Source organism: Penicillium oxalicum, chromosome VI, assembly GCF_001723175.1.
Source record: "Penicillium oxalicum strain HP7-1 chromosome VI, whole genome shotgun sequence".
Taxonomy (NCBI): domain Eukaryota; kingdom Fungi; phylum Ascomycota; class Eurotiomycetes; order Eurotiales; family Aspergillaceae; genus Penicillium; species Penicillium oxalicum.
The window spans coordinates 2,776,964-2,798,598 of record NC_064655.1 but is presented as its reverse complement, the minus strand read 5'-3'; the positions used below and the strand labels follow the sequence as shown (position 1 = coordinate 2,798,598).

The window sequence follows — 21,635 nt, the reverse complement described above, 5'->3', positions numbered from 1 at the left end:
GGTTGACCAGTCCCTCCTCGAGGTCTGAATCTGATGAAGCGTTCCAAGCAACCATCAAGGTCATCTCTTAACCGTTTAGAAAGTGACTTTTATCTGAGGTCCTCGTCCTCCACTGCATGCTGGAATCTGCAAGGTACATAAACCCGTGTAGACACACATATACACATATACATAAATTCTTCCACGCATCAGCCGGCATATGGATCACGCTACTTGATCTAGACAGCTGTAGCAAGCAGGTGCATCTTGCCACATGAATATACACTGCATCCATCCAGTCCTATGCCAGATTTCTCTATGAAATACAGAAAAATGGGTTTGGTGCCAGGGAGCTGACGGGCATCCGCTCATTTTCAATGTAGCTTGAACTTGCTGGATAGTGAAACACCGCCTAACTGATAGGTATGAGTTGCGACCAAGAGGCATATTAAGAATTGTACATTGTCTGTTCATATGGTTACATCAATATTAAAATAAGCAAAGGAGAATAAATGAACCTCACAGTTCCTCATTTATCTCAGATAAATTTTGATATATCGTAGTTTGATCAGTTTCAAACCCCCCCTCATTTGATCAGTCATCAATCCGATGTAGCTGAAAATCATCAATTGGGGGGGGGGGAACAAAGCTTCACGATGTCTGGTCCAAGTTTAGTATACTAGATGCTGTATAACTACGCGCCCTTGAAATACAGCGGAAGACGTAGCGAGCTGTATGTCTAGCACAGGGCGGGTGCCATCAAACAAGCAATAATCAATTTCAAGGTTGAAAGTCTCATGATCCAAATACAAAAGACCTACTTTATGCAGTCCTACCGCGCGCTAATTTCTATCTGAAGCACAGTCCCAATCCTATCCCCTACCATTTCCTCATTTCTTCCAGAAAAGAGAAACACGCGAACTCTTAAGCCCAAGTCGGGATATGGATGAACAGAGCTTAGGCACATCGTAGTCCTTGTACGGTGAAGTATCATCGATGTCTCCCTCCCCTTCGCTCTACAATACTCGAGACAACTTTTCCTTCCGGATTCGCAGAACCAAGAAAGTGGCGGTGAGTCCACCGCCCAAGCCCAAGGGCTGAGCAGGGAGGAACTATAAGCCCAACATAGCATATCAATGCTCCCTTTGAACAAAAGATGGAATCGCTGGGAGGGAGAAAGAGAGAGACAGAGAGGAGAGAGAGGGAAGCTAGCGCTCGGATATTCTACAAGCCTCATCAAATGGACACCCTCGTACCCATCAAATCCCTCTTGGCTTCCATGAAGTCAACCAGAACCAGAAAGTAATGGGCCCTCTTTTTTTTTTTTTTTTTTAAAAAAAAAAAAAGAGTGGCAAATTCATTGGTGAAGAAGGAAGCACTGATACCTTGAACCTGGAGCCTAAACTCATTGGGTCATGCTGGGTGAATGTGGTGAGGCGAGACAGGACGAGACGAGACGAGGCCTAACCTGCTGAGGAGAGGTAGCCCCATGCAGTGGCACTGACACTGACACAGTGTGGATTGCGGACTGTAGAGAACCAGCTTGTATAGACATGGGCCAACCGGGGAGAATGATAATAATGACCCGTGCATCATGTAAATATTACATGGTGGGGAGAAGGTTCACTGTGCTGTCTACCGTGCACCATTGTCGCTCCCCTCTATCGACGTACATGATCATGATGCAGACTGCAGACGCAGAAGGCTCCGCTGTTGATTGCTGGCTGCTGGCTGCTGGCTGCGTTGAAGATCCCTGTACCCTGCCATCTGCTCGCTGGCTGCAGAATTGACTCTGGGACATTCTTTGTTCAACGGGTTAGGTGGGCAGAAAACAAAATCAAAATCAAATGAATAATTGAACAAAAACCCCCAAAGAAAGTTCCATAGACACCTTGGGGTTAATCTTTACACTTCCAGCTGGAGCGACTATACCGGATAGGTAGGAGAAAGAGACGGTGAGGCAGGATAGTGTCAGAGATAAGCGACAGAAGCTCTCTGGGTGGATCAAGGATGTATGCATCATGTCGGGAACAAGTGTGCAACTGTATGTACTCTGTGCAGAAAGTTCCGCTGAAGAAGGATTGGATGTACAGGATGTGCAAGGTACTGGGACTTCAATGTCCGCAGAGTTCGGACTCGATCGGTAGAGTTACTGCGAGATAATCTTGCAAGCCTGCATATCAGGCACTCGGTATTCTTGTTGAGGGGGAAGGGGTGGAGAGTGAATAGACTAGGATGAACCTTTGAGACTGGGCGTTAGGGAAGGCCTGGGATATGATTTGAAAGACCTGATTCGTGTGGAGAAGAACAGGTCAACAAAGTCTCTGGTACAACTCTGAGGTTGGCTGTGGAAATTGAGCTCTGCTTCGTCCAATACGATTGTGGTTTATACGAGTGTTGATTTGAAGCTTGAGACGACCAGGTTGACCGACATTTATGTCACTTGTCAGGGGCAAAATCATAGGACTTGTCCCCGGTCCCAGGGCTAATGTATATACTGTACTCGGTTACTGGAGCTTTTTCACACTAGCACGATTAAATAACACGATAGCCAGTGTACGTGATGTACAAGTGACAATCCTAAGAGGTTAATCCACCAAGTTCATGCTTGAAACTTGTCAACCCTTGCCTGAGATCGTAGGCAGGCGGTAAACTGCGTTTCCCTGTGCTGCCCACCCGCAGAAAAAGAATTAATGTCTCGCAACTGACTCCTGGACGTCTGCTGGGCTCGAGTCTTTTGCTCCCACGATCCATCTCCAGATGATGTACCTGACAGTCTTGTCTGCTAAAATGTCACACAGATATACTGTCCGGTGTCAACTGTACAGTGTATAATGTACACTGTGCAATATTGAATGTACTGTACTCGCCAAGGTGGAGACCCACTAGCTCCCCGACTCAGCTCGGTTCACAATCGGGTCTTTCCTCTCCTCTACTGACGTTGCCGATCTCTGATCTTCCGCTGCGTCTTACACCTGCTATGTGCATTATTCTCTGATTGAATACGCCAGTCTCTTTTGTACTCCCTAGTTCTTACCTTGCTATCTTACCATGATATGCAGTAGTATGTACAGTTGATAAGCATCAACCTCCACAGTCCACTATTCCAGCACAACTCCCACCTCGAGCGCACAGACGGGCACTGAAAGACCATACACCTGCGCTGCCCAAGTCCAATCCGAGATCCCTTCCTCCCTCCGACGAGGTAATCATCGAAGGAGATTTTGCAAGAATCTCATGGCAGATCGCAACATGGAATCCAGAGCTTGATTTGAATTACACAGGTTTACCACTTGGCGGCGACGTGCCAATAATGAAAGGTATATATATAACTTTCCTATCTCGCAAGTAGATCAGGACGAATCAGGGTTCGGTATCTACGTGGGTTCAGATCAACCAATACGCGAGTCAGAGCGCACGCGCGCGCGCCGCACCACGCCATGGATAGAAAGGTATCGCTCGGTCTCTCTCTCTCTCTGTCTGTCTTTGGGTCATAATTTTCGCAGGAAAAGAGCGCTATTTTGGAAAGATCATATACGGTTGAGTATTCTTGTCTTGAAGACTAGCGGGCTAACTTGTGTTTTAGTTTGATTCTCTTGAGTGGCTCTGGATCTTGAAATGGAGAGTGAGTGAGCGTGGGCTAGACCCAAGGCGGGCGTTTAACGAGGATTCCACAGTCTCATCTTTTTATTCCCTTTCTCCAATGCTGCCCCAGGGACGAAAGACGTGACTGAACTGGTGCCACGTCTGCACGTAAGGGGGGTAAAAAGACAGCGATAGGAATTAAAAAAAATTAACAATTTAACAACTGGTAAGCACAAACTCAAATAAATAAAAATAAAAGTGAGAATTGTGCACAAAAAATAGTAGACCAGAACGAAAAGAGAGCCAGCAACCGCCAGGGAAGAAGGAGAAAGAGAGAGAGAGAGAGAGAGAGAGAGTGGGGGGGGGGAGGGGGAAACCAAGTTTGGCCAACTGGCGGTGAAATTTCTCGCATAACATCCTTCGACCGAGTCCGTCCTATACCTTTTGTCAGTCGACGAAAAGACTCACCTCGGTCTTCTGAATCTAGCCCTTCTTTTGCCCACGGACATGGCAAGAATCGGCTCAACATCCATCCTTCTCCCACCTCCACATCAGTTGAAAAAAGCACGTCACCATCGTCTCCCTTTGGAAGTAAAGATCGAATAGAACCCCCCTCCTCCTCCGTTACGCTACGCCCACTTTGGCGGTGCGCTACGTGGTGCAGCCCACCGCCAGTCATACACCCGGTCGGATCGACGATCGGCGGGCGCCTGCAGCTCCGTCGGTCGTTGCAGTTGGCAGGTTTGGCAGCGGGCGGGGGAGAAAAAAAGGTCCAGTGGATCGAGTGGACACTGGGCACTGACCAACGCCTGTGCGAGGGCATCGTCTCCGTTCTGGAGAAGAGAAGCTTACGAGCTAAGTGTGTGCTTGGGGGTGTGTAAGGTCCAACCACAGTCATCTGTCATCCAGGTGAGGTTACACCTAGGCCACCGTTCCGAGAAGCCAGGAGCAGCCAGAACACCAACCGGAAGATCGTTTGCATTTGCTGATTCAAGAGAAGTCATATGGATGGCCACGAGGATTCGAGCAAGGGGGGGGAGGGGGGGAAGAGTGCTGGGATGTTGGCTCCCCCCCTTGCGACTAGAGTGATGGTGATGATTTGTGGGCTTTGAGTGGGAGTTGTGGAATCCTCTTTCGCCTTGGGCGGCTGTTCTATCTTCCGGGAGGGACTGACACTGGTGAGGCGTCGAGGGCGGAATATGATACTCTGACAGGATTTAATGATTGTTCTACTTGAGCGATTGCTCTTTTGATTCGAGACCCTTGGTACCGATGTATCTGTATCATTGCTGAATAGTTGGTTCTTGCTTCTCGTATGTTTGTATCTTGGGACCAAATTTGTGGAAATAAAGCCTCTAGTCGTAGCCGGGACTACGTTCCTACAGTACACAGTACTATAAACTTTGCTCATTTGAACAGAAATGGTCTCAAAAATACTATCATCATTGTACATGTCGTCCATCGTCCAGCAAATGTCCCATTTCCATCATTGCACGTGATTTTCAAATCGATCTCTCTGACTACGGAGATCACTCACCTTCCTCAGCCCTCCATCCAGTCTTCTCCGATGGTAGCAACCATCAAATGGCGGGCCACAACAAGACGAACCGGTGATGCCTGTATGGGTGTGTACCTCGTATCTGCCGTCTGTACCACTCCAGGCCCGGAGCAGACATGGCGATGACTGGACCAGCAATGGACCAGCAAGGATGACAAAAAGTCAGGTCCGAACCACTTGGGCATAGTCGCGGGCCCTGCTGGACTCAGCTTCCCTTCAATCCTACCTCAGCTCGGGGATCACTCCAGACTTGGTCTAGTGTGCACCACTTGGCGCCCGTAAGAGACGGCGCCAGAGTGGGAACCAGGACCGGGGGAAGAAGACAAAAAAAATGAAAATGAAAAATGAACAGGAAGGGAAAGGGAAAGGAAAAGAGGGGGCAAAAAGAAAAGAAAAGAAAAGCACAGGCAAGATTCAACGTGCAGTCGATCTTCTCTCGGGACAAATGCAATGCGAGGTTATTTTGTGTTGCACGGCCGCGGGGAGGAGGAGAAAGAGGAGAAGCAGGAGGTCGCGGGAGCCACCAGCCCAGCGCCCGCAGTGCGGTTTGCTGTTTGCGCCCGGCTCGTCGGCCGCGTGTGCTTTAGATCTCGTGAGTACTGAGGCAAGTCGTCGTACCGGTATGTACATTGTGATGTGAGCCATGAGTTGACACCGCCGTCGTGGCGAGGTAATTTTTATTTGAAAAAAAAAAATTGAAATTGTCTCTGCGACTAGAAAATAAGGTAGCCTGAATGTTAGACCGTGGAAGAGTGTGATCTGTGATTGATATTCTTTTGACTCGAATCCTTCCAGTATGGAAGCCTAGAAGTGGTGCAGAATTGCGAATCACCTGATTCCGTCCGCGGTCAACTTCCCAATATCTCAAGATGAGGGGGCAAACAAAAAAGGACAAGAGAAAAATCAACAAATAGAGTGAAACAGGACAAACTTCACCCTCGTGGATAAGTGAGCATGTCAAGTCCCACCATCGGGTGGAACGCGTTTGAAGACACGTGCAAAGGATCTCTGGAGACTGAATTAACCTCCATTGTCCGATGGATACCTACGAGGAGGAGAGACTTGATTTGGAAAATTCACGGGTTTGAATTTTCCAGCTCCGGTTCCATCTGTCCGAGAGCGTTGCTGTGTGAAAAGGAAAATACGACGTTGATGACAAGGGAGATTCAAAGTGGAACCCAGAGCAGTGAATCTAGAATGCCCTGGTCTTCATCGCTGACGGGTCGCAACTGTGAGAGACCGGGACGGGCTGACTCCCTTGGTCAAGCGTCAGATTAGCATAGGAGGTCCCTATTTGAGAAGAATGGATGTCACTTGAATGCATGTACCTCCTCTTATTTCAGCCGAGGAGTAAGTACCATATTGAAGTACTACTGCTACTACAGTAGTTGCATTTCCAGCTGACAAGGTACCTTCCAATCATCCACGAGATTGTACCAGCGCTTGATGAAGCTAAGCCCCCCTCGGGCGAGATGGAAGTTTTGTCACTCGGCCGCGTAAAATAGCTTTTATTTACTATCACTCGTAAAAGATTTCTCATATTTGCCGACAGTCGATGCAAACGAGTTGCTCCATCTTGAAAGAAAAAAGAAAAAAAAAAGAAAACAAGAAAGAGAGGGAATTTCTCGGCATTTCGGTACCAGGCAACACTTGATAATTGCGATGATCTCGGTACTACCAGTAGGGCTCTCCATACAGTACTTGCTATGGGCATTGCCGATCCCTTTTTCCGCCTCGAGAATACACGAGTGTACTTTGCAAGTCCCTTATGCATGTGTGATGTGAACTGGGGCCCCATTCGTCACGGGCCGATGTTATATTGCGCAACTCCGACGGATAGGTGCAGTTAGTTCGTCGTCGACGCACCCTAGCTGACTGAGTAATCTTCACGGAACTTATCGACCCATTTGAACGGTGCCGAGGACCTATTACATCAATCCTGATTACGATATCTATGGATATTGATAGTATGATCCATCCGTTCCAGGAAATGGAAGTATGCAGGTCACAAACCTAGGTCTCCGTCCTTTACAAAGTCTATAACATATATATCTGTGCAATCTTCCTCACGGATATCTATTTCCACATCCTCGCTGTGGACCACAGGCGATATACAAACCCCCCGGGCAATCGACTTGATTAATTTCAATCAGCACCTAAGCGAGCCGTCCGACTTCAATTTCATCACTTCCACAAAAGGGAATCATCTTATCTTTGGGACTTTTCTGCACCCCCCCGCCATGGATCTTTAGGCATCCTCGATCCATTTCCCGTCAATCTGCACTTGCGTAAAATCCATCAGTAATTTGCTCTCACCGGGGCCTCTTGACCTAGGACCCGTAGATCCTTTTTTCCTTGTCCCTTGTCCACAAATAAGCAGGGGATCCCTGTCCAACATGGATTGAACCATCCTTCAATGAGCACATCGTGATATCGCCTCGCCCGTTGATGGGAGAGCATAACACGGGCCGGACCCACTTGTACCATCTACCCCTCCTATGCTCGGCCCACGCCACCCCCGTGCTGATTCGGGGGCAGCGGACGCCACTTGGTACGTTGGTGGTAGGGGGTATGATCTAGTAGATGGTAGTGGTACTAGTGCCAAGGATTTCCATATACGGTATGGAGGAGAGAAGAGAGAGAAAAAAAAAAGAAGGTGGATTCTTTAAGGAAGCAGGGATCGGAGAATTGAATCGGAGCCGGGCTTAAGGGGACGATAGAATGGGAAGGACGGGGCTGCATCTCGGGATTTGTCCGTGATTTGCTTTCTTCAGTGGGAAGTGGAAGGGGATGGTACTCAATGCATTCGGGCTGACAGGGTATGGTACAGGGTATATTGTATGATATGGGCGTGTATGGGGAAGGAGGGGTTTCTGTCTCGTATTTTGGGAAACGATGTGGTTTGCCTTGTTGATTGTGAGAGAAGGTTGATACGAGTAGGTATCTATAGGTAGTAGCCATTTTGGGTCTGGTGTGAGAGGTGATAGTTTGTTGTTGAAACAAGTGATGAAGTTACGAGCAGTGTGGGTGGGCCAGGTTACGATGGCAAATCAACTCTGACAGTTGAGGAATAAAGTCACATGTTCCAGTATCGCCAATTTTGTGCACACTACAAGTACATACACAATATTTGGATTCGCTGAAATGAGCATTACAATGGCACAAAGTTCGCCCGCCCCACCGAGAGTCTCAGTCCGTGGCGTTTACTCCTCAATCTTTCGGTTGGCGACCGACAACTGGTTCAGGAGGGTGGTACCGAGGGCGGAGCAGACCTCACTAGTATCTACACCAAGTCCCCACGGTATATCCTTCAGACGCACGAAAGACGGAGTACCGTACCGAAGTGGTTGGCTGCAAGGTACCATCGAGTCTTGGTTCTTCCCTCTAGTCCATGGTGCTCCATCTGGCTTTGGCTTGGATGATTCAACGCTAGATATGCAGACCACCGCGGCGATGGCCATGTGAATTTGATTCGCTCCACCATTCAAAATGGTGGCGACTCGGGCTGTACTGTACTGTGATGTACGTGAACGTGGACACCCTGTAATGTACATAGATGGAAGTCGGTCAAATGTACATTCCGGAAAAGCCCTTTTTCAGTCGATCATCTTTTTTTTTTCCCACCTTGATTGCGTTGATTGAGTCGAGGCGCTTTTTTGGGGGAGGGTTGGTGCTAGATTAGAAGGTAAATAATAGATACTTTTCTTGGGTGGAAACATATGATGAATATTAATTCACAAGTGAAGAATCTTCGTCCGAGGGATCAAATCAAACAGAACAGTGAGGCAGGTAGACCGGGGACGTATCTCGCAGGTGAAATGCATTTCCGGCCGATAGTGTTCATTTCGCGCCGGTCCGCGACGATCCATGCCGAAGCTTGGACCCATCGAGCCAGTAATCCATTAGCGCATGCTAGTCTACCAGTCATTCCTTTGGGGGCCTCTGGAGTCCAGCCGTGATTCTTGCGGTCGATGGAGTCGAGGTACATAAGGGAAAGCCGAATTTCCACGAATGATTGGACTAACCAGTAGTGACTAAAGGGGTCTACCGTGGTAAGAGAGAGAGACGGACTGTGCCGACAGTGGATCGTACAGTCATGACTCGTGTCCCGGCAGAGGAAATCCAAAGAATGAGCTCGGGTTCAACCGAGTCGTCGGCCCAGGAGAGAGAAAAAAGCCACAAAAAAGAAAGACTGGAGAAAAGAGAAAAGGTCCGCGTCCGCTATATGAGCGTGTATGCTCCAACTCCGACGCTACTGTGAATGGTGAGCTGTGATAGGGAGTGATTTCTCGATTTTGAAGGTTCATGGGCTGTGGATCCACCCTCATGTCCGTTCAGGAGGAATTTACCCTTCGTTCCAGAGTGATGTTGTAAGGCGGCCCGCGGTTTGAAGGGAGATGGAGCTGAAGCTAGTGTTTCTGTCCTGGTCTGCATTGGTTTCCAGCTGAGAAAGATCGAAAATTCCCAGAAGCTTGTCGCCAGTAGGTGCCTAGCCTAGGAATACTGTTGATGGATAAGTCGGCACTCCAGTCGGCGCCACACTGAGCTGGAGGTCGACGAAAGACGGAGAGTAACATCTCCACGAAGAACTGCTTTGCCCCCCTGTACTACCCATTATTGGCAAGCGTGGAAAGATCTATATTCATTTCCTCAATTTCCGAATGGAATGGGTCTATTTTCCTCCCTGACCTCGCCAATCCGATAGTACAAACTGCCCCGGAACCTTGGAGGACTGCCCGAGTCGACGCTGAAGATCCATCTTTTCTTGTCTTTTTTTTTTCTCGCCTTCTTTCTTTTTCCGACTTTGAAGAACGCCCGAGGCCCTTAGCAATGTCGATCTAGGCCATCTCACGAACGGGGAAAGATCCGCCAGAGACCAACAATAGCTGCTCCGGGCTACTGTTTCCTTCCCCCCCCTTCCACTTCACTGCGACCTAGAGACGACTCGACTCATGCAAGTATTTACACATGTACAGGATGGGGCGCTTTAGCGCCCGAACTAGGTGCATGATTTTGAGCGATCGGTGCCCTTGCTCTGCACCCCGTGAAGAGAGGCGTCCCACCCCCCTCCAAAAAAAAGAAAGGAAGAAGGAGGAAGGGGCCAAGACAGAAGACGAGGTGTCAGCTTTGATCGTCACTTTCACGAGTCACGAACGAGAGTGCGAGTGAACTCTGATTGGAAATGTCCGCCGACCGTTTTTAGCGCTCGGTCGATGGCGCGCGGTCTGGGGGAGTTAGATTGTTTTTGGTGAACGTTCACTCACAATGCGATGATTCGGCGATATCTGGAAAATCCAAGGCCATCGATCCTCTGGATCACTTGCCCATCATTCGGGTTCGACTTTTTTTTCGTATTTTTTTCGTATTTTTTTCGTATTTTTTTCGTATTTTTTCGTATTTTTTATGCGCGTTTCAAACGGGAGAAGGACTAGCTATGGTTATTCATTTGCGATATTCATTTTTTCCCCGACGGATTGATCGACCTTTTGCGGAATATGCCAGCTGAAGTTGTACGGGCGGAGGATTGGAAGAGTTTGTCATTATTTTGGTTTTTTTTTTGCTGTTTATGTACTGTACATTTCCATCGCTTCCCCACCCGGACGAACAGCGTCGAAGTGGGACTGGTCACTTTATACGGATCCTTCGGTGTGACGGTACCTCCTTCCCCCTCTCTACCACGACCAACTTGACCTTCGGGACGAGTGGAAAAGAAGCGGAAAGCTGGCCTTTGCTTTCTTGCCCCATCTCCGTGATAGCGATGATGATGATCCACTGGATCCAGACCACATAACCCGCTAACGCCGCCGAGTTGCTGACCATCCACTTTCCTCTCTTTTGTCCCGCCTTCTCACTTTGTTCCTGGAGGAGTGGGAAGTGGGAACAGGATGCCGACAAGTCCTTTTCAAAGGAGTGTTCCATTCCGTTTCTCTGCCTGCCCCTACTGTACGCCGTATGTGCAGGCGGGTATCGGCCCGTCGATGGCGAGGTGCGGGCAGGGGAGTCTAGTGGAAGTCAGACCCGCGTTTTGGACCCAAAAAAAAAGGTCAGATTCGGACTTGGCTTTCCACGGGAGAACGGTGTCCCACGCAGAAAATTGTACATCTGGATAGTGAGTAATCTCGACTCGAACATCACCGTTTCACTTTTGAATAAAGTGACTGCCTAAGTGTAGAGATCTCTTTTGGGTCTCACCGTGCATGATCTCTCCACTTGAAGAGCTGATGCTCTCGGCTCGGGTCGAGGGCTTCTGACATGATCATCTGTCAGCGATCGTGCAGGTATCGATCGTTGCAGAATAGAGAGATGGCGTCCGTTCAACCCCCCTTCGGCGCCCGCGTTGAGCGTGGATCGCAATTCTCCACGCACAGACGGGGTGGGCGACAGGGTCGTCAAGAGGGGCCCCCGTTTCTCCCCGAGTCCGGAGCCGGACATTCATTTCGCGGGCATTCTCAGCATCCTGTCGGCAAATGATTTGACTGTAATAGTTGAGGGCGCGAGTTGCAATCCTGTACGGGTTCCCGAAAGCTTCACCATCCTTCACACCTCTCCCGTTTCCCATCCCGGGCGACTCTTGCTCGTTTGACGATCAAGTGCCGTGACACAATGTCCCTCTGCCTGATTTGACCATCCTTCCCCACCTTCACCAAAAAAAAGAAAACAACAACACGTCTACCTACCGCTCCGGCTATGTCTTTAGTTTCCGGCGGCACTGTGATACCGGTTTTTAGGAGGCTGGTTTAGCGCGCCGGCTGTAAGCGTAATCCACACACACACACTGACATAAAACACACACCACACGCAGATCGGGAATTGATCAAGGTGAATCGGGCCGCTTCACGAGTCCATCGACATGATCCAGCCATTGCGCACGTCGGTGACACGGACCAGCACACAACGCATACAGCTGGTTTAGATGGGAAAACCATCAGTGGAGATATAGAGCATGAACAAAATGCCTCAAGCCTCAGTTCTAGTGTGGTCCTTGCTCACTCCGTCGGGGGTGGAATTTGATTTTGCTTATTGATTTCCATTTGATGTGCTTCTTCGGCCGAGATGGAATTCGATCTCGATCTACTGTAAGACACAAAAAAAAAGGACAAGACCCATCGGGGTCCCATCTGGCTCATTTATTTGTTGAGTAATTGTTCTGCCGACCACAAATCACGCACAGCATTCCTGTGTAAATGGCGGATTTGTCATTCAACGAGATTGTATCAGGGATTTTTGAGGATTGATTTCTCCTTGAGAATCCCAACCGAATATGCAAGCGTCAAGAGCCGACAGCGACCGGGTCTCTGTGTAACCCGTGTGAACGGGGCCGTAAGTAGCAAATCAAGGCATGGAAAAGGAACAATAAACATGACAGACGTGTCACTTTGACCATCTGTTGAGCGCTGGAAGCTCGCGGATCATCCAGAGTCGTTCCCAGCACGAAGCAATCCAAGGAAAACAGGACCAGAGACTATGTACGACTATCAAACTAGATGATCATCCACCGTGGATACTCAGAGTTCATCATGCCGTTGAATTCGGTATCTAGTTCATGCTTCATACAGCATGAGACGATCATGTTCTGAGATGGAGAGCGCGCCGGGGGGGGGGGGGGGGGGGGGGGGGGGGGGGGGGGGGCAGTCCCCCGTCCGGATTCCGGATCATCAATGCCATAGAAGCTCCAGTCTTTTTTCCATTTTCTCCACCGCCATGTCTCCGTTCTGAAGCAACCTTTATGCACTATGCAAGGGCAGCGATCTTGACAACTGGTCTGAATCAATGAGTATCAAGAAAAAAAAAAACAACAAGCGGTGTATCTTCAGACACAACACCGCAACTGTGCAAGGTCCTATAGTAAGCTGTCCAGGTAGACACCAAGTCACCAGACGGGGGAGGCCTCAAGGGCAAAACAAAAAGAGCTTCGGACCCTGATGTCCCCGTGCGCGGTCCTGTCGCAAAGGATTTCGCGCCTCGATCCATCAATATGCTACCTTGAAACGGAGCGCCTAGTCTCTGTCCACTCTGTCCACCGTGTCCACCGTGTCCTGTGTCCACAAGACTGGAGAAGGGCCCAGCGGACTAAGCCTAAAGTTGCAAGAGAACGGGTCTCTGCTTCCTCGGCCCCTAGTCGGAACTAGAGTACTACTGAAGAGCATCTTGAGTTGGGGGGTCTTTTACTGATTCGTTTTCTAGGAATGTGTTTTTTTTGGGGGGTCATTTTTCTATTTCCATTTCTTTTTCCCCCATTCCTCTGTGGTCAAAACGATAGTGTGCGTCGTCCGAAGTCAGGGTAGGTTCGGTTGACAGATCAGAGTCTAATTTCTTGGCTTCCAATCAAGTGAAGAATAGACGGGCAGTGTAGATCCTGGGTGCCTTGCTCCCAGGGAAGTTGGTCCGGTGTACAGTACACACCGGAGCTTTGGCTGTATATTGAGGGGGAGTGATGTACCCTTGTACCAGCGCAATCGACCGCTGAAGAGAGACCGCCAGCCATGCGGTCCCGGTCGGCTGTCATCTTGAATCTTCAAACCCGCTTAAACCATGACGACCGCGGCGTGATTGTACACCCCGTTGCTCTCTCATCAACCCAATACGAATCGTGTCCTACCAGAAGATCTTGACCATTCTATGTTCTCGCTTCATCATCTGACCAGAGAGGGCAAATAGTCTAAGCGCCGAAAATCAAAGAGAAAAAGAAAAAGAGAACATTTTCATCGAGATGGACATACAATACTGTCCATCACGAGAAAAACACACAAAAAACAAAAACAAACCAAAAACCCTGGAAACCCCAATCCATCATATCCAAGGAAAAACGCCATCTGGCCCAGCACTGATTTCAATTAGGCCGGACAGGTCCTCAATCAGCCCACCGTGACTGGGCTGGTGATTGGGAAGTCTCTGACCAGGAGCCTGGCTGGTGCAACGAACAGGGATCCTCAAGAGAACAGACCCTTGATCGTCTTCAGCCACTGGGTGCGTGGTGTCCTCTGAACCACTAATTCCCTTTTCCCCCTCCCCTCACCACAACTCTCTTGTTCATCCCTTGGAAACGACACGCCATTGACACTCAGACCGCTTGGTCGTGAAGTGTACTGCAGGATATTGGGTAGAGAGATTGGAGCGGGGGAGGAGTTTCCCAGAAGAATCGGCGATTTTATAGGTTCAAGACCACTGGGACGGTAGTGAGGGTCAAGTCATTTTCACTGGATCGATCTTGGAGAAAGAATGGTAGAGCATCTTCAGAGAAGAGAGCGGGGGCTAAAAGGGAAAGAACAGCGACATGTGTACCGGAAGGGAGACCGAAAAAAGAACCATGCTATAAACAACCGTAACGGTCGTAGGGTTGGAGGAAGCTGTTCGACGGCCGAACCAGACCCCCCTCCCCCCAATGGGTACCAGTGTACTTTCGCCTGTTCTGGAGACTACATCAGACGGGGCGAGGCACCAAAACCAGAAAGAGAATGATCATCTCCGTCATGGCGCCGGCTCACGGGCCTGATTGTGATTGGTAAGATTTTTCAAGACCGCACGCGCAAAGGGAGAGGAAAAAAAAAACAGAAATAAGGCAAGAAAAAATAAAGAATAATCATCAAAAGCTCAAGCCAGCAAAAGGCCCTCCTTTTTCATGCTCTGGTCGTTGTCCTGCTCTCCCCGCTCGCGCCTAGGCTTTCTGGCCCGCCCTGTGCGCGCACCACTCTTGGTCCGAGTTCATTCTCGTCCCGTCAGGTCCACCGAGACCCAGCCAAGGTTTCCCCTCTTTGGGCCCGTCGGCTATAGCCGTAATCACTGGTCATATTTGCTAAACCAGCCAAAGAATAATTTCCACGGGGCTGAGAAGATCGACGGGCCGCGCATTGTGCGTCCGAGGCCGACCCAAGATATCAAGGGGGATGATGGAAGACAGCGAAACCATGGCCGTGATGGACAACTCAAGGTCCTTTTTGCTTCACCGTAGGGAGAATTGAATTCAATATCACTCTAGTAATTTTATGATCGGACCTTTTGAAATTGATGATTCCCTCTCATCTCTGGAACCTGGAAAATTCACCTCGCTCATTTCGAAAGAATCCACCCACGCGGGTGTCTTCCGCAATCACTTCTCAAACACATGACTAGTGGACTGCCGGTGACATTTGGCATTCTTGCCTTGTCCACCACCCTGGTCTCCAAGTTTCGTGTCTTCTTTTTTTTTCCCGCCTCTCCCCACTCCTGACAGCCTCCGTAAGAAGAGTTTCATCCGTCCATCTCTAGCACAGTCCAGCTCTCTTGCTGCATAATTGCAGACATGGCGTGGATAGCCCCATCAGAGGCCGTGGTGGGGCCACGGCGATTTGGTTTTACAGTTCTGGTGATGCTTCAAGACAATTCCACGATCTCGTAGAGAGTCGATACTGTCTGGAATTGATGTCCAGCTGGAGTGAGAAGAGCACTGTTGAATGATTTACGTGTCTACTAAAGAGCGTCCAGAGGATGATCGCAGCGGCGCATCAACGGGACCTTGGGGAAAGGTCGAAATAGTATCCTTCACCTCACTAACCGAGGACGAAACTTTCCCCGGCCGTAATCGACCGTGCAGCCGCCGAGCTCTGCAGGCGCTATGTCTTGCACGGGTCGCTGTCGATCCAAAGTCTCAGGGGGGCCCTTTCTTGGTGCACAGCGAGGACCATCCCTATTGTGTTGAGCCATACAACTCAGCAGATCCCTGAATATCACTGTGGTTGTTTTCTTTGTTGTCCGCGATGGCCATCGCGCTCATGGAGGGAGGTCTGGACCACAGGCACATCTTCAATTTGTTGATTTTCCTGCCGCTTGGATTTTCCTCCCCGTCTTGTGGCCATCCCTGGTTCATAGTGGGACCCGCGCTCGTGGAGTGGCCGTCAACCACGGCTCACCCCTTTCGGAGGAGGCATGGCCGCGGCTTCGTCACAATAAGATGCTTTTGGTGAATCTTCTGCTGCAGTGACACTCACCATCAGGGTCTGATATGAGCATCAGTAGTTGTCCACGGTGATAGGAAAGAAAGCATGTCTCTGATATCAGTTCTGCATAAGCCTTGTGCGTTCAGTGTCTGGTTTGACTTTCATGAAAACGACTCAATCAAATGGTCGATAATGCGATCCTCTAGATCGTGCACACTCTCGAGGCTCGACCCATTTGTTTACTCCCCCATCTCCCTAGAGCGCCCATCAGTCCAGCTGCTGGGAGGAGCAACCTCCTGTTTCATGGGCTAGTCTCATGCATCATATTCCTGTACATGGTGTCCGATCATCTGATGACTACTATGGTCGTCTACCATCACCCGGACTACGCCCGTTCGTTGAGCCATCATAGTCCTGTTCTTCACCTTTATCGTATTGCCGGGTCGCCTGGTCTGCAGTGCGTGGCGGTAGGAATCGGACTCCACTCGATCACGGCGGGCCTATCCCGGACGATCAGCGTTTTGCTTGTCACACAGACCAGGATCTCCTCAGCTTTTGTGGTGGGTCCTATGGCCTCCCCCTCTTCTCTTAGGACCCAGTGGCACTCTTCGAGCCGTGACTCTGGTGTCCGCGGAGCAGTGAAGGGACACTTTGGCTCTCTCCGTAACCGCTGGATATCGGCCGTCGCTTTGGCAAGTGGCTCTCCGGAGAGCATTAGCGAGAGGGTCCTGGGCGTGTTCAATCTTTTAACTTTTCTTTTCTTTTCTTTTCTTCCCTTTTCCCTATCTGCCATTTCTCTGTCCATTTATTATCTTTTTCTTTTTGTATTCTAACTTTGGCAGAGGATTTTGACCAGAAAAAAAAAGGAAAACAAAACCACTGTTGATCATGCTCGTTCGGATTTGCCATTTCATGACCATTTTCACTGGTTGATTTTCAAGGCGATTCTCCCAGTCATGTCAATGTTGCTCCACCCGCTCTTCAGATTATTACCACGACGGTACTGTCGAGGTCCAAGCCTTCACGCCTCGGACGGATGAATGAATCTGTTCCTAATTTTCTCTTCTCTTTCTCTTTTGGTCTCTTCCGCTCCCTTTTGGGCGAACGAGCCACCGGATTCAAAATAAAAAGAATATTCAACGAATTCATTTGGCACCCTATTTCTCCTTCTGTCACCCGAACCCTCACGTCCAATCATTCTAGTGTCTCCGGGAAATCAATTATTTGCATTTTAGCTCTTCATCCACCCGGACCGTCCTCCTGAATGTCTATCGACGAGAGATCGAGTGTTCGATCGTTTGATTTGGATCGTAGTTATTGTAGTTGTCACATTATTCAATTCGGAATATCCTCTTCCCCTGACCCCATTTCCTCCTTTGGCTCTTCTTCGTTGTCCTTCTCTTCTTGATTTTTTGTCATTTTTCCTTTTTCTTTTCACCCCAATTCCCACCCGTCCTTGCTTGGTGGCGGTTGACTTGATCATCGAGAATCTCGTTGGTTCTTTTTTTTATTTTTCATTTTCTGTATTTCTTTTTTCCACCCTCTCCTCTTTCCCCCTCCTCTCTGGCTCTCTCGCCCGGCTCCACCGACACTATTCTATTTCGGTGGACACCTCAGGAGTGGAAGAGACGACTCGCGGCAACTCCAGAACAAGCCCAGTGATCCTCCCGATATTCCCGACCTTCGCCGTGCTTTCTTGCCAGCATTTAGCAGGCCTCCCAGCCACCTTTTTTGCGGTCGATCAACTTTTTTGTCTCCCAGCTTTGGATCGGGTCTGTTATTTTTTTTACCTTTCTGGTTGCTGCACTGCATCTTCCATGACCCTTCCCCAGCCCATCTCCCATTGAAGGATCCTCCCAGCACACACCGGCCTGCCTTTCCATTACCCGGACTTGCATTCTGGCATCTCTCTCGTCGCGCTCCCCCAATCGCCCGACACCTCCCGGCCAATTTTATTTCCACTCTCCTGTGCACTTATTGCCCTTCGCCCCCCAAGAGGTGGTGGCCCCCCACATTCCAGTCTGCCACTCGTCTTTAGTCATCCCAGTCACCTGTCCTGGGCTTTCTTCCACGACCTCCACTGATCGCCTTTCCCGCCCTGCGGCTCTGATGCACGCCTCTGCCACTGCAAGTGCCACGGCCAACTGACTTTGTTCGCTCTCAACTGCCAATTCCCTCATCCCATCCTCCTCCCCCCGCCTGGGTCTTCATCCTCTTCCTCCACCACCTCCTTCCTGGTCTTCTTCTTCTTCTTCCACCGACCCAACCCCTCCCCCTTGGGTCGTCCTCCATCCTCAAACCTGCAGAAAAGTGCTGCGTTTGCTGCACGCCAGCCTTTCACTGTAGAGTGCTCTCGTTTATGTCCGTTCTTCCCGCTCCGGCTCGCCTTATTTGACTTCGGCTCCCCGCAACTTGCATGAACATACATCCACCACTTCATGTTTGTCACGACCGTCCACGAACATTGATGCCCGCACCACGCTTTGATTCTTGATTGCCCAGACCATCCATCTGCATCGATTCTTTGCGTTCTTGCGATCAGACTTCGGCCTTGATTTTGTTGTTCTACTGGAGTAAAAAAAAAAGGAAACACACAGAGAAGCGCTTCCGTACCTGGTTCATCCTTTCGAGTCCTTGGACCATTTCGATTATTCTTCACATCACAGCGTGGCATTGCTGTCCGCGGAATCTGCAAATACCCAGCGATCTTTGATTGTCTTTGCATTGCTGCCTGCGTGACCGACCGACAAAGAGGATCATTGACTTCATTGATGAGGAATTGATCTCTCTCCATCTAGCATACACGCCTCTTGCTTCGATTCCACCGATTGCACCCTTGTGTCGAACGCAGGACCACTGTACTCTGCCCCCTTCTCTGAATCTCTATCGGCTAGGTCTTCACTTGTGAAACACCGTCCGACTCATCAACGGCTATTCCGTCATCCGTGTTGATTTTCTGATCGCCCTCAGCCGAAGCGCTTCCTACCCTTCCCTCCAGTGATTCTGTGCAACCGAAAAGCTGGAGCTGCCATCGATCTCGCAGGTCCACACCCGCGGTCCTGCTGATACCCCTTGGTACAATCAACACGCGGCTGAACGACCATTGTTGTCTGGCGACCGATTGCCTGCGCTCAGTCTGCCGACCGCCACTCAGGCTCCAACCCGCACTCTCACCTCCTCCTTTTATCCCGACGTTCGTGGCTCAACCGGCACCTCCAGCGCCCGTACCAGCCTCTCCGGTGCCTCTGCAGCTCAGGATCCCCGAAGCCCACCGTCATCTGCAGATCTTGCACAGGGTCGGCTGTCTCTGGACTCTGAGTACACCATTGCATCCTCAGACGGATATTACCCCAGCCCAACTTCGCTCGGCAGCATGAACCACACTCAGCCTTACATGGACGTCCATTCGCACATGTCTTCTGCCCAACCATACCCATCGCAAGCTGCTACCTCCGGCACCATGTCCCACTACCCCTACCAGCACCAACCTCCAGTCCTGCAACCCGCTTCGACTTATGCCCCAGTCACATACCAGCAGTATGCGTATCCCAATCCGGTGACTTCGCCGCCATCAGCCCATGCTCCTCCAGCGAGCTCCCTCGGGGGCCAGATGCCGACACAGCTCTTGCCCCTTCCCCAAGGTGAGTGGGCCGGACAGGTCTTTCCCCCCGCTCTCCTCCCGCCTCAGAGAGTGAAAGATGAGATTGTTAATGTGGAATCAGTAGTGAGTGCCGCAAGCAACCACTCGAGTGCAACTCCTTCTGGGTACGGCAATACCACTGGGTCGCCCATGCAGGGGTATGTTTATGATCCCACGGGTCAGGTGGCGCCACCCGGCGCGAAACCAAGGGTCACGGCCACCTTGTGGGAAGATGAGGGGAGTCTCTGCTACCAGGTGGAGGCCAAGGGCGTCTGCGTGGCTCGACGAGAGGGTGAGTTGATTATTGTCCAATGGGACAAGAACTCGTTTTGCTGACTGACCAACAACAATAGACAACCACATGATCAACGGCACAAAGCTTCTCAACGTGGCCGGCATGACTCGTGGTCGTCGTGACGGAATCCTCAAGAGTGAGAAACTGCGTCACGTGGTCAAAATTGGCCCGATGCACTTGAAGGGTGTTTGGTACGTCTATGGGTCCAAATTCGAAAATGAGTGGGAGGGACAAGGCGAGCGGACCGGAGCTAATCTTGCAACCTGGTTCAGGATTCCATTTGAGCGAGCCCTGGAGTTCGCAAACAAGGAAAAGATCACCGACCTTTTGTATCCTCTCTTTGTGCACAACATCGGTGGCCTTCTGTACCATCCAGCCAACCAGAACCGAACCAACATGGTTGTGCAAGAATCGCAGCACCGACGGATGGAGGGTCCTCCCTCTGGGCCACAACGTACGACTCCGACTGCGCCTCAACACTCCAGCCTTCACCACCAGGCAATGCAAACACCTATGTCCTCGCACATGTCTCAGCCGTCCTCCATAGGTGGTGGATCTCGTCCGGGTCTAGAACGTGCCAACACTTTCCCTACGCCCCCAGCAAGTGCATCCAGTTTAATCGGAGTGACCAACCAAAACAGCTCGTATGAATGGGGCGGCTCGGTGCCGCACACGCAGCCTCTTTCCATCGACACGGCTTTGAGCAACCAGCGATCCATGCCCACCACACCCGCGACGACGCCGCCCGGGAACAACATGCATGGCATTCCGCCCTATCAGGCTCAATCGGGGTATGACAGCAAGCCGTACTACTCTGCCGCCCCGCAGTCTCACTCGCAATACGCTCCCCAGACTCCCATGACCCAGTCGGGCGTCTCCAGCTACGGTCAACCTCTTCCGAACGTGAACAGCTACCTGAAGAATGAAATGGCTCCTCCGGGAAGCCGCACTGCTGACCACGAATCCTCTGATTTGAAGAACGACCGCTACGCCCAAGGCAGCGGCTCTGATCGATACGGCCAGGATGCATCCGCGGAGTCGGTGCAAGATCAGGAGTCGGAATACTTGCAAGACCAGAGTTCCACCTACAACAATCGCGGCTCCTACACTTACACCACAAACCCGTCGGCGGCCGCGCTCAGCGGCGAGCACTCTCAGTTGACGCCGGAGATGACTGGGTCTCCTCAGCAAAACGGCTCGGGACGTATGACTCCGCGAACCAGCATCAGCGGGCCGGCTCCGCACTGGGCATCTGGGTACAACACTCCTCCGCGTCCTCCCCTCGCGCCATCGCTGTACAACGCTGTGAGCGACACTCGAGGCACCCCGGCGAATGGAGGATCCGACCCTTACTCGATGGCCTCGGCCTCTGCCCCCGTGTATTCGACTGCCATGGGTGGCAGCATGGGATCCGGCAACAAGCGCATGCGCGATGACGACGATGCCGTTCGGGCTGACCCTACCAATGAGTATGAGAGCAAGCGGCGCAAGACCATCACCGAGAACCCTCTTGGTGGTCCTCTCGGTGGGGCTCCCCTTTTGCAGCCCATGAAGACTGGCGGCCCTGTCGCACGTCGCCGTTAAGAATCATTTCTCGCTTGGAAAGACGCCCTCTCAATGAGAACGTGTCTCTTCCGTCAGGAACACAGCATCACTCATCTCTGG

General features: G+C 50.7%; 3 protein-coding genes across 3 annotated transcripts; 1 reads left to right on the top strand and 2 right to left on the bottom strand.

The window, feature by feature from the left end:
- Window positions 1-8,325: 8,325 nt before the first annotated feature.
- On the bottom strand, window positions 8,326-8,525 carry POX_f08202 (uncharacterized protein; the record flags this gene model as incomplete). Its single annotated transcript, XM_050116982.1, has 2 exons — window positions 8,326-8,405; window positions 8,462-8,525. The coding sequence occupies 2 exons, from the start codon at window positions 8,523-8,525 to the stop codon at window positions 8,326-8,328; spliced, it is 144 nt and encodes a 47-aa protein (XP_049967121.1).
- A 7,260-nt stretch (window positions 8,526-15,785) lies between these two features.
- On the bottom strand, window positions 15,786-15,965 carry POX_f08201 (uncharacterized protein; the record flags this gene model as incomplete). Its single annotated transcript, XM_050116981.1, has 1 exon — window positions 15,786-15,965. One exon carries the CDS (start codon window positions 15,963-15,965, stop codon window positions 15,786-15,788), a length of 180 nt encoding a protein of 59 aa, XP_049967120.1.
- A 3,443-nt stretch (window positions 15,966-19,408) lies between these two features.
- POX_f08200 (Cell pattern formation-associated protein stuA) lies at window positions 19,409-21,554 on the top strand (the record flags this gene model as incomplete). Its single annotated transcript, XM_050116980.1, has 2 exons — window positions 19,409-19,967; window positions 20,029-21,554. The coding sequence occupies 2 exons, from the start codon at window positions 19,409-19,411 to the stop codon at window positions 21,552-21,554; spliced, it is 2,085 nt and encodes a 694-aa protein (XP_049967119.1).
- Between the last annotated feature and the right edge of the window lie 81 nt (window positions 21,555-21,635).